The sequence below is a fragment of the Myodes glareolus genome, chromosome 16, assembly GCF_982192425.1.
Source record: "Myodes glareolus chromosome 16, mMyoGla1.1, whole genome shotgun sequence".
NCBI lineage: Eukaryota > Metazoa > Chordata > Mammalia > Rodentia > Cricetidae > Myodes > Myodes glareolus.
This window is the reverse complement of record NC_142041.1, coordinates 33,449,475-33,461,898: the sequence shown is the minus strand read 5'-3', so window position 1 is coordinate 33,461,898 and position 12,424 is coordinate 33,449,475. Positions and strand designations below refer to the sequence as shown.

At 41.7% G+C, this 12,424-nt stretch overlaps 1 protein-coding gene across 2 annotated transcripts in view; it reads left to right on the top strand.

The window, feature by feature from the left end:
* Positions 1-12,424, top strand: part of Nfx1 (nuclear transcription factor, X-box binding 1) — a 60,050-nt gene that overhangs the window by 19,265 nt on the left and 28,361 nt on the right. For both annotated transcript variants that reach the window (XM_048419754.3, XM_048419755.3), the window contains exons 6-11: positions 1,566-1,637; positions 2,194-2,333; positions 3,616-3,715; positions 3,813-4,030; positions 8,629-8,726; positions 11,924-11,954. In XM_048419754.3, the coding sequence (XP_048275711.2) occupies positions 1,566-1,637; positions 2,194-2,333; positions 3,616-3,715; positions 3,813-4,030; positions 8,629-8,726; positions 11,924-11,954 (659 nt within the window). The remainder of the gene's footprint in view (positions 1-1,565; positions 1,638-2,193; positions 2,334-3,615; positions 3,716-3,812; positions 4,031-8,628; positions 8,727-11,923; positions 11,955-12,424) is intronic.

Genomic DNA, 12,424 nt, shown 5'->3' with positions numbered 1-12,424 from the left:
GAGCACTGGCTGCTCTTCCAGAGGTCCTGAGTTCAATTCCCAGCAACCACATGGTGGCTCACAGCCATCTGTAATGAGATCTGGTGCCCTCTTCTGGCCAGCAAGCATACGGACAGACAGAACGCCACATACATAATAAATAAATAAATAAACAAACAAACAAATAAATAAGTAAATAAAAGAGAGGAGGGCTGGAGAGATGGTTCAGTAGTTAAGAGCACTGGCTGTTTTTACCAGAGGTCTTGGGTTCAATTCCCAGCAACCACATGGTGGCTTAAAACCATCTTAATGAGATCTGGTGCCCTCTTCTGGCCTGCAGGCAGATATGTAGAAGAAACAATGTGCACATAATAAATAAGCCAAAAAATAAGCGTGGCAAGGTTTGTGGGGTTTTTTTTCTCCAAGATAGGAGTTCTCCGTTTAGCCCTTGCTGTCCTGTAACTCACTCTGTAGACCAAGCTGGCCTCGGAATTAAGGAAAAAGCATGCACCATCACCGCCTGTCCACACATTGAACCAAAGGCCATATATTTTAAAGTGTCGTCTTTGTCAAACCCAAACTAAAACAGTATTTTGAGTTGAGTTGAGATTTATTTATTATTGTCATGTGTCCCAGAACTCTAGACCAGGCTGGCCTTGAATTCACAGAGACCTTCCTGCTCCTGCCTCCTGAGTACTGGATTTAAAGGTGTGCGCCACCACTGCCCAGCTACTTTTGTTTTTCTAAAATGATTGTTATTCTGAAATGATAATGCTGTCAACTTTTTCTACATAAAAATATTTATTGTCTTTTTGAAGCAGTCTTACTTTGTAACCTTAGCTGGCTTAAAATTCATTATGTAGATCAGGCTGGCCTCAAATTTGCAATGCTCTTTCTGCCTGTGCTTCCTCAGTGCTGGAATTATGTGCTACCTCATCTGTTTTGAAAACATAATTTTTTCGCCCTGGGTTTTTGAGACAGTTGCTTTGTGTAACAGTCCTGAAGGTCCTAAAACTCACTTTGTAGACTGGCTTTGAAGTCACAGAGATCATCCGTCTACCTCTGCCTCCATCATGCCTGCCCAGTTTGTTTCTTGTTTAAGTGGCTTTCGGGAAATACTAAGATATTTCATAGTAAGCTTATTGGTGGCCTGTCCTAGTTTGCTTTCGTTGCTGTGGTCAGGAGCTGACCAAGGTCAGTGGGAAGGAAAGGGTTTACTGCATCTGAGTCAGACCCATCAAGGAAGCCTCAGAAGAGCTTAAGCAGGAGCCTGGGGACAAGAACTGCGGCCAGGCTTAAGCAGAGGTCAGGAGGCACAGTGCTGTTCATAACCAGGACCACCTTCCAAGGTGCCACCTCCCACAGTGGTCCCATCAGTCATCAGTCAAGATGATGTCACAGCATGTTCACAGGACAGTTTGATGAAGGCAGTACCTCGGCTGAGGTGTCCTCTTCCCTGATGTCCAAGTTGGCAGCGGAGATTAACCCTCACCTTGCCATATTTACAGTAGGACACAGCTGAGGCAGCTTTGTTTGAATTTTGGTACATATAAATGGTTTCTTCATTAAAGCTTTTTCTTTTACAGTCTCTGCCATCCTGGACCCTGCCCGCCCTGCCCTGCTTTTACAACTAAAGCATGTGAATGTGGACGCACCAGGTAAAGTTAGAACTGGACTGAGGAAGAAGGCTGGAGGGATTGCTTGGTGATTGCATGACCATTGTAGAAGACCTGAGATCAGTTTCCAGCACCATGTTGGGCAGCTCACAGCTGCTGGTTACTCTGCCTATGAGGGATATGATATCTGTAGCCTCTGTGGGCACCTGCATCTCTGTTTCTTATATATGTGCACAAAATTTAAAATAATAAAAATTAATCTTTAAAAATTAGAAGAAAACATGTTAGGAGCAGCAAAGTCAATAGAAATGTGTGGCGGGCGCGGTTGATCGATAATTCACCAGACCAAGTCTATATAAAGATTTGGCTTTTAATCAAAAGGGGAAAACTTACAGGACCCGAGATCCCACGAACACCAATGGAGCCGTAAAACTGAAAAGGGGAGGGTGGCAAGGCACTTGGATCTTTTGTAGCCTGAATGGCCACACCTTAAGCAGAATGTGATTGGCTGAGATTCCCCATCAGAAGGGTTTGGATTTTACTGTTATTTTGTCTGTATAGCGGGAACTTTCAGAATAATGTATTTGTATCTTTATAGACACACAGTTCGCTGTGGTCAGGCTGTCTCAGTCCACTGTTCTAACGCATGTGAGAATATTTTGAACTGTGGTCAGCACCACTGTGCTGAGCTGTGCCATGGGGGTCAGTGCCAGCCTTGCCGGATCATATTAAATCAGGGTAAGTGGAATGCACATGTTAGCAATGCTCGATGCATTTTTCTGGAATTGTGTGGTATGTCAATTATATTACAGCAAAACTACTTCACAGAAGCCTATATTAGAGGGAAGGTTTGGGGGATGGGCATCACAAACAAGCTCATAATGAGGTATCTATCTATGTACTTAACTAAGGTTTCTAAAATGAAAAAAAAACATATTGGCAAGGACATTTGGCATCTTCATTCAGTGTTGACAGATGTACAAAATGCTAGTCATTTTGGACAACTGTTTGTCAGTTTCTTATAAAATTAAACATATGTATATGTTATGACCCAGCCATTCCACTTTGATATCTGCATACCAAGTATGCAGAGAAAGGACTGTACAGATGTCCTTTAACTGGAGGAAGGAACAGATAACTTAAGTAAATTCTTTTTCTTCCTTTTTTTGAGACTGGCCTTATTATGGTGCTCAGAATGTTCTCAAATCCCTAGAGTTCGTGGAATTTCAGTTTTGTTTCTACTATTTTGGTCACCATTTATCATGTGAGCAAGGTATACATGCATAGATTAATTTGTAATAAATATCCTTTGTGGGGAAAAAAGTGCCCCCCCAAAAAAGATTGTGGGGCGGTGCTGGCACACGCCTTTAATCCCAGCACTCAGAGGCAGGTAGATCTCTGTGAATTCCAGGACAGCCAAGACTATACAGAGAAACCCTGTCTCAGAAAAAGAAAGAAAAAATTGTAAAGTGATGCTTATGAGAAAAATTATGTAATTTAATGAAAATAACTCTTCAAATTTAACAGTAGTAGTGCCCAAATTATTAAGAATTTCATATTGTGGTAATGTTTTTTAATAGTGAGGCCTTTTGAAAGCATTTTATGTGAGCCCTGATATATAAAGTATCAAGAATCCATTTTGCTTGTGTTGAAGTGAAGATGGGGACTCTGGATGTCAGCTGCTCTACTATACCACCGGTTAAGCCTGCAGTGCCCTCTACATGTCCAGAGACCTCCTAACCCATGGTGCTCCCCTTGCCTAGGTACTAAGTTGTGTCCTTTTAGCTTGAGGCAGTCTGTCTGAAGGGCATGTTGCAGGGCACTAAGAGACATTGGCGGAGGAACAGGAGCTTTTTATTTGTTCCCATGTAAAGCTCTTAGGTGTGTCAGGGAGCTATTGTATAAACCATAGTAATTTTGGCATCATGTCTGATCCATGCTAATGAATATTTATAGACTATTGGGAATATTTTAAAGCATGGATGGGTTGCTAACTTGTCTTTTAAATCATGTCCTCAAGTGTGCTACTGTGGCAGCACCTCCCGAGACGTGTTATGTGGAACAGACGTGGGAAAATCTGATGGATTTGGGGACTTCAGCTGTTTAAAGATATGTGGCAAGTAAGGTTTTACATCTTCTTACTTAATTTAAGTTGCTTTTAGTTAAAACTTCGTTTTATGTAACAGTTATGTAATTGTCTATTGTTTTTATTAAAAGGGACTTGAAATGTGGGAACCATACCTGTTCTCAAGTGTGCCACCCTCAGCCTTGTCAGCCTTGCCCACGGCTCCCCCACTTGGTGCGATGTTGCCCTTGTGGCCAAACACCTCTCAGCCAGTTACTGGAACTTGGAAGTAATGGTCGGAAAACATGCATGGATCCTGTCCCTTCGTGTGGAAAAGTGTGTGGCAAACCCTTGTCCTGTGGCTCCTCAGGTAACTAGGTGACATAAAATTTATTTTATAATATTTATTTGGGGACTGAAGAGACAGCTCAGTGATTAAGAGGACTGGCTGCTCATCCAGAGACCCAAGTTCCGTTCTCAGCACCCACGTGGTGGCTCACAACCGGTTTTCTGTAATAGCATTTCTAGGGGATCTGATGTCGTTCTTCTGGCCTACATGAATATAGACAGAGCCCACACTTGGTGCACAGACACACATGAAGGTGAAATATCTATACACATAAAATGAAAATTGAAAAGTTTTTTTTTATGAATGTAAATGTTTAGCAGCAATGATGCTTTAACCAAGTAGTAAATGCCACTCTAAAAGGTTCTCATAAACGTAATAATCAAATTTGGATAGGTACTTTTTTATCTTTTTACTCAAAGTACTCTTGTGAAAATACAGATTTTTCAAGTGTTTTCTCCAATTTTATTGACATCATTGGTTCTCTAAGCGCCTACTTTAGTACAAACACCATATATATACTTGGACAAACCCAGCATTCCACATGTTTGCGTGTCATCTTTTGTAATAGGAGCATGCTAAAACAACTGTGGATGGGAAATTTAGGTCTGAAATTCAAATGACAGAGTCTCAGCCAATTATAGCACTTAAACAGTGCCTTCTAGCTAAGCCTCCTGGATAGCTGAGGGCAACACCTTGAGCATCATTTTTGGATGGGTGCTTTTCTAAGATGGGATCTTTCTATGCAGCTCTGGTGAGACTGGTACTGTGTAGCTGATCCTGGCATCAGATTGGTGGGTAGCTTCCTAACGCAGTCTCTCCTGTAACATGAGAGGGCTGGCTTGTTGGGGTTTCTGTCCCGCCCGGTACCCCAACAAGCCAGCAAGCCCCAAGGAAAATCAATCACACAGAGATCTCTATAAGCTATAAAGCTGATTGGCTCATTAGGTCAGGCTTCTTGTTTACTCTTATAACTTATATTAACCCATTATTCTCATCTATGTTAGCCATAATGGCTCCATACCTTTCTCAGCTGGGCAAGTTACATGCTGCCTCTTCGGTGGTCTGCGCAGGAGTGGCGGAGGGAGAGCTTCTGCTTCCAGAATACTCCCAGTCTCTTTGCTCCACCCCTACTTCCTGTCTGGCTTTCCCGCCTATACTGCCTGCCTGGCCAATCAGCGTTTTATTAAAATATGATTGACAGAATACAGATAATTCTCCCGCACCACTCTCCAGGGCTGGATGACTGATAGGAGCCACCATACCCAGATTGTATTATCTATAAGAAACCAGTCACTGAAGATAATGTCTTTCCCCTTGTGATTGAGCACATCTTTCTGTGGAGCCGTTACTAAAGTGATGGCCTTGGGCCCCTCAGGTTTACCAGGCTGTCTGCTGTACTCCTGGGTGCAGTTTGGATTGTTTATATGCTTTCTGAGGCTTTTTGTTGTATGTTTCTTGTTAATATTTTTTAGTGTGGCTGTCTCTGATCACTAATGATACCTTGCTTCCTCTTTTGTGACTTCTGGTCATTTGGATATAGAAACCAGAAAATTTCATCAGAGTTAGATATACAATAACACTGAGTTTCGTTTGTTTTGTGTTCTTTGTGGTGCTGCTGTTTCCTGAGACAGGATCTTGTACGTAGCTCTGGTTGGCTTGGAACTCACTATGTAGCCCATCTAGCCTCTGCCTCTCAGTGGTGGGGCCGCAGACCTTTTCAGTATGACTTGGTCTTTGAGGCATGTACAGGTGTGCTTTTGCTATGACTTGGTGTATTTTTTATTGAGTGAGTGTGCATGACTCTAGAAAAAGAAATGTAGGCAGCCGAGAAGAAGGAAGAGTCCACTAACTAACCATGCATCTTTTAGGAGAAGGTGGACAGGCCTGGGTTAGGTTCATTTTAGTGAAAAGAGCCTTCACGAATTTTTTTTTAAGTACCAGCCGGAATCAGTAGAGTGTTTCTTTTTTACTGTCTGAATTTAAATTTATGTAGAGAAATGTGTTCCTCGTTCTTTTATTTATTGTTATGTTTAGGGTGTTTTATTTTGTTTTGTTTGGAGAAAGTTGCATGTAGCTCAGGCTAGCCTTGAACTCTCTTTGTGTGTAAAAAAGGAGAGCAAATGACTTTTAAATCAAGAAAGCTGGTCAAATCTTCCCTTTTCTGGAAGGACATGCATGGTTTTGCTTTTGTAACAGTTTGACAATACAGCGACCAGAAGCCCTATCCTGAGGCTCAGCTGTTCTGTTGGCAATAAGAGAAAAACTCTGAAAATGGGTAATGAAAGGAGACTAGAGCGAGAACTCAGCGACCTGTGTGTGGACCTTGGGGGAAGGTCCAGTTCCAGGGATTCAGTCATCCAAGGGGACCAGACACACACATGGTACACATACATATATGCAGGCAAAACACACATCAGATAAAAGAGTAAGCAGATAAATAAAAGAGTTCCAGACAGCCAAAAAGACATAATGAGACAATGTCAAAAACAAAGAAACAAACTATAGAGTTTCAGTACAACTGGGTGGCAGTGGTGCCGCCTTTAATCCCAGCACTGAGGAGGCAGAGGCAGGGGGATCTATGAATTTGAGCCCAACTTGGTTTACAGAATGAATTCCAGGACAGCCAAGGTTACACAGAGAAATCTTGTCTCAAAAAACAAACAAAATCTCAGTTCAGTGGATAAAGGCGCTTGTCACCAGAACCCATATGTGGTAGAAGGAGAAAACTGATTTTCTTCTGACCTCTGCATGAGTTCCATGACACTCATATGCTCATACACTTACACACATGAGAAGAGATAACTAAATGTTTTTGTTTGGTTTGTTTTTTGTTTTTTTTTTTTAAGCTGTGGAAGGGGGAGGCTTTTAAAACAATCTGCAGTTTATAATAGTAACCAACTGTGATATTCAGAGAACCAAAGTGAGGAAAGCAACAGAAACTGTCTGTAAGAGTGCCAAATGTCAGAGTTAGGAAGAACTTCAAGTCGCCCTTTATAAGTATGCTCATTAACCAAAGAAAACCCTGTTACACAGACAGAAGACAGAATCACATCAAGTAGAGAATATCAGTAAAGAAAAAGAAGCTAAAACCAGGTGTGGGATAGCACACTCGGAATCCCAACACTTAGGAAGTAGAAGCGCGAGAGTTAGGAGTTCAGATCCTCAGCACAGTGACCTTGAGGTCAGCCTGGGATACACGACAAGAAACTGCAAAAAGTAAATATCTGGGAGTGGTGGTGTTTGCCTATAATCCCAGCATTCAGTAGACAAAGTCAGAGGATCTTGAGTTAGAGGCCATGCTAAGAGGCTGTGTGTTGAGACTGTTTTTAAAACAACAGAAGGAATCAAATGGAAATTTTGGAATTGAAAAGTTTGACAACAGAATTCACTAAAAGTGCTCAACAATTGATTTGTCCTGACAGAAGAAATGATCAATAGGACTAGAGGTATAACTTAGTAGAGTGCTTACCTAGTGTATATATGTATGAGACCCTAGTTCCAATCCCAAGGAACAGAGACTCGGTAGTAATCTCCCAGAAAAGCTCTCCTGTGCCGTGATTGCTTTCTCTTGCTGCTTTTACAGCTGTTTCCTTGTTTTCAATCACAGATCTGGTGTGACTTTCTGTGCATGAATGCCTTTCTTGATATATAATGTTTTCCAATAAATGTGAAAGTTTTCACCCATTACTCAAATATTTTTCTTTTCCTTCCAACCTTCCTTTTAGTCCTTCCTACTCTAGGAATACTCATGTGTTTAAAGGTGTCCCACATTTTCATGGGCTCTGTTCAGTTTTACTTTCTTTATATTGTCTCCTCCCTGCTCATTTCTTCCTAAAGCGGGGTTCTGTGTATCCCAAAATTACCTCAGACTTGCTATGTAGCCGAGACTAACCTTGAACTTGTGATTCTCTTGTCTCCAACTCCCAAGGACTATGACTAACAGGCCTTAAACTCATTAGATAATCAAATTGAAATCCCAATCCTCCTGTCTCTATCTCCTGAGTGCTGGAATCACAATCATGCACTTCATATGAAATTTTAATGCAGTGCTGGGGATCAAACCCAGGGCTTTCTGCAAGTTAGGCAAGCACCCTACTGACTGAGTTACATCTTCTGTCTCAGGGAGATAAAACAGAAAATCTTACCCTAAATCTGGTTAGCTGTCAGGTGAACGTAGGTTGTCCACATCTATAAAGACAACAGCCTTAGTTGATAGAATTATGGATTGTGGCTTCAGAATTATCTGTGATCCCCAGGTAACTTGTAGAGCCCAGAACATTTCATCGAAGCCATACATGATTAATTTCTAGGGAGTTGCGGATCTAATATAAAGACTTTGCTTGGCACCTAAAGCAAAGGTCAGAAAAATCTATACTTTGTGTCAGCAAGCAGCATGCATATCAAAACATATTCCAGCAACTGATGCTAGTCTCTGTCTTTGAACGTGCCCAGCCTGGATGGAGGGAAGCCAAGGGAGAGGCACTGACCTCATTCTTCTCCCTCAGCTCCACTTTTGGAGTTATTAGGAGTAGAGGTGGGAAAACGGTGTTGGTAGTGAATTGGAAGAATCAGAGTAAGTCGCTGCGATTCTCACTCCCCTTCTTCCCTTTGTATTGAAGATTTCATCCATACCTGTGAGAAGCTCTGCCATGAAGGGGACTGCGGACCATGCTCTCGCACGTCAGTCATTTCCTGCAGGTGCTCTTTCAGGACAAAGGTAAACTGCTAGAATCCCTGTCATCGTTTCCTTTTTAAATGGTGATTGTCAGTGAGGAGGACCCAAAATAACCCAGCTTACTCACTGGATCCCACCAATGTACACTGACATATACCTACCGTGCCCCGTTTTTAGGATAGACTGCAGGGTTATAGCACTCACAGTTCAGAGGTCAGTCACGAGGGTAAGGCAGTGTTACCAACTGCGGGTGTGAAGAACAAAGACTGCTCTGGTTTAGCCAAATGAGAATTGGACACAGCCCTCAACTCCTCCCCTGAGAGTTTGGACCGCTGCTGAAGTAGCCACCATGCTCACTTAATTCTCATGAGCTGAAGGTCAGGGGGCCCTAGGACCTCTCAGGCCTGGTAATTTGGTAGACTCTTCTAATTCACTGAAAAACTGAAAACTATCACAGTCATTGTTGCAGTTTTTCTTTTTTTAGATTTGTTTGTTTATTTTATGGAAATGAGGGCTCTAACTGTATGTACACCTGTATGTACCTCTGGAAGAGCAGCCATCTCTCCAGCCCCACCAGTGCAGGTTTATTACTAGGAAGAGACACAAACTAAAATTAGTCAGTGAGGAAACATGTAGGAAAGAATCTGAGAAGGGTCCAAATGTGAAGCTTTTGTTTGCCATTTGTCCTTCCCCATGGAGTTGGGACAGCATTACCTTCTCAGTATCTGACAGTACGTAGAGAGTATTCCAGCCAGGAAGGCTCACCGAAGCCTGTGTGTTGAGACGTTTATTATCGTACTGGTATGATTTACTACCTACAAAGCCAGTCTGTCTTTCCAGAGTTTGTGTGACCCAAGCTGCAACCCTTAGACTGTCCAGTGTTGCCAACCTGCTTCTATGGCATAGTCTTAGACTATCCACCTCTTCAGAGTCAAGTACAGAAGTCAGAATTCAGTTTCCAGTTTCAGTCCTGGGTAGTCTGATTGGACTTTGTGTTATAAAAAGGCATTTGGCCATTTTGGAGTTGGGCTTTAGTACCCATTTCTTCTCTAATCAGAAGAGGCATGAGGTCTTATGGATGTCTTGGGATCGGGCCTTCTAAGTAATGATCTGTCCTGCTCCTCTTTCAGGAAGTCCTTTCTGAACATATCAGGACCTCCTCCAAAGAGCATAGTCTGGGGTGGAGACAGACCTCAACAGTTGATTCTTTTTATTAAAGTAGCCAAGGTCTGGGCAACCATTGATTCCCAAATAAGCTTGAAGATATAGTTATCTTAATGGATAAGCTTAAGAATAAAAGAAAAAAAGAAAAGTAAACAATTTATGATGGAAATTGTGTTGTGTTTATGAGGTATTTTCTCAATGTCACAATATATGTAAATGTTAGTTGTAGAGCCCATTATACTTTGTAAATGCCGTATTGACTGCAGTAGTTGGGGTGCAGCTTAGTGATGGAGTATGTGTTTAGCGTGGAGAAAGCTTCATCATTTAACCACAAGGATTTTTCTTTTCTTTTTTTTTTTTTTTTTTTCAAGATAGAGTCTCTATGTAACCCTGGCTGTCCTGGAACTCTCTTTGTAGACCAGGCTGGCCTTAAACTCAGGAATCTGCCTGCCTCTGCTTTCCAAGTGCTGGGATTAAAGTCACATATTGCCTGGCTACATGGGTTTTTCACAAATGTTTCTTGTAAGAGGGTGAAAGCAAATTTGGGGAGATGTTTTGTTTGTGTGTGTGTGCACATGCATATTTGTGTGAGGGTTCCACATCCCTTGGAACTGGAGTTATGAATAGTTATGAGCTGCCATGAGGGTGCTGGAAATTGAACCCAGGTCCTCTGGAAGAGCAGCCAGTGCTCTTAACCGCTGAGCCATCTCTCCAGCCTTTCTTTTCTTTTTCTTATTGGTTTGTGTTTTGTTCGAGACAGGGTCTCAATCTATAGCCCTCACTGTAACTCACAGTACTGCCCAAGCTAGCCTTGAATTCAAGGCTGTCTTTTTCCTCAGCCTCCAGAGTGCTGAGATTGTAGGCATGCCCTTCAGTTTTGTACACCTCTACATTTATTTGCGGCTCCAATGGCCAGTTTTGTAAATCAGAGCCAAATGAGCCAAATTACAAAATGTAATTTGTAATTACAAATTACAAAATGAGCCAAATACAGGTGCAGCTTCTAGGCAGCCCAGCTCCTTCCTCCTCACGTAACTGATTGAGTTCCCCGTCCACCGGCCTTACCGTACATGTTCCACTCAATCGTGCGGCCGCAGATGACATGTGGTATCCTTTGGGGGTCCTCTAGCATAGTTGAAACCACAGTCATTGTTTCAAAGTTCAAAGGTCTGCAGTATTTTTTTTGGCTGTGGTATTTTCATGAGTACTGTAAATACTTGTCCTTAAATGACAGCAGATTATTACCTATTTTCAATTTTTTGTTTTGTTTTGTTTTTCGAGATAGAGTTTCTGTCTTTATTCCTGGCTGTTCTGAAACTGGCTCTGTAGTCCAGAGTGGCCTCAAATTCATAGAGACCCACCTGCCACTGTCCCCTGAGTGCTGGGATTAAGGGTGTGTGCACCACCACCCAACTCTAATTTCAATTTTTAAAAATTATTTTTTAAGGGGACTTGAGAGATGGCTCAGCGGTTAAGAGCACTGACTGCTCTTCCAAAGGTCCTGAGTTCAATTCCTGGCAACCACATGGTGGCTCACAACCATCTGTAATGAGGTCTGGTGCCCTCTTCTGGCCTGCAGGCATACAGACAGAATATTGTATATATAATAAGTAAATAAATAAATATTTTAAAAAAATTATTTTTTAATGAGTTAATTTTTTGAGATAATGTCTTATTATGTTGCCTGGCTGTCCTTGAATTGGTTGTCCTGACCGTACCTTCCAAGTGCTGGGCTCACAGGTGAGCGCTAGCATACTTAACTTAGATTCTTCATTCTTACATCTGCTTTTCATGGATTTTACTGTTTATGTCCTGGTTAGGTAATTATTTCCTTTTGTTTTGATGCCTTTAGCTACTCCTTTCTTTCCAGTTCTCATAATTTCTAATCTACTCTAAGTTTCAAGAACAGACTACAAAGATTGTTGGACTCACACTACGTAAAAGTCAGGAAATCTGGGGTCCTGCTGTGATGCTCACTGGCATAAGTGAGCTGGCTCCGGTTATGTTTGTGTTCTTCTGCAGGATCACTTTTATTACTTCTAAAGTAGCTATTGTTTCTTTTTCTTTTTCTGTAGGAGCTTCCATGTACCAGTCTTAAAAGTGAAGGTATGACTATAAAGGGGCACCAAGGGACTGAATGAATGGAATGAAGATAATGCCCTGTGTATTCATAAAATGTTGATTTATGTGTTTGTTAATTCAGTGAAGAAACATTTAAGATTGTTCATTACATTTTTAACATTTATAGTAAGGGGGGAAATCATGCTTTGAATTCTAGTTAGTAGATTTCTTGGGTGGGGGGAGCTAACTGAGCTAAATACATTCATGCCTACAACCTACTTTGAAATACTTTTTAAAAATTAATTGAAGCCAGGTATGGTACATGCCTATAGCCCCAGCCTTCTGAGAATTTGAAGCTTGTCTGAACCTCTTAACATAGCAAGTTCAGGCCCACCTGCATTAGATCCCTAGATAGTCATATATTTTGAAATAATAAGGCTGAGATGTCTCAGCTGGTAAAAGCCACAGAAGCCTGATGACCTGAGTTAATCCTAGAACCCACATAAGTCAGATGT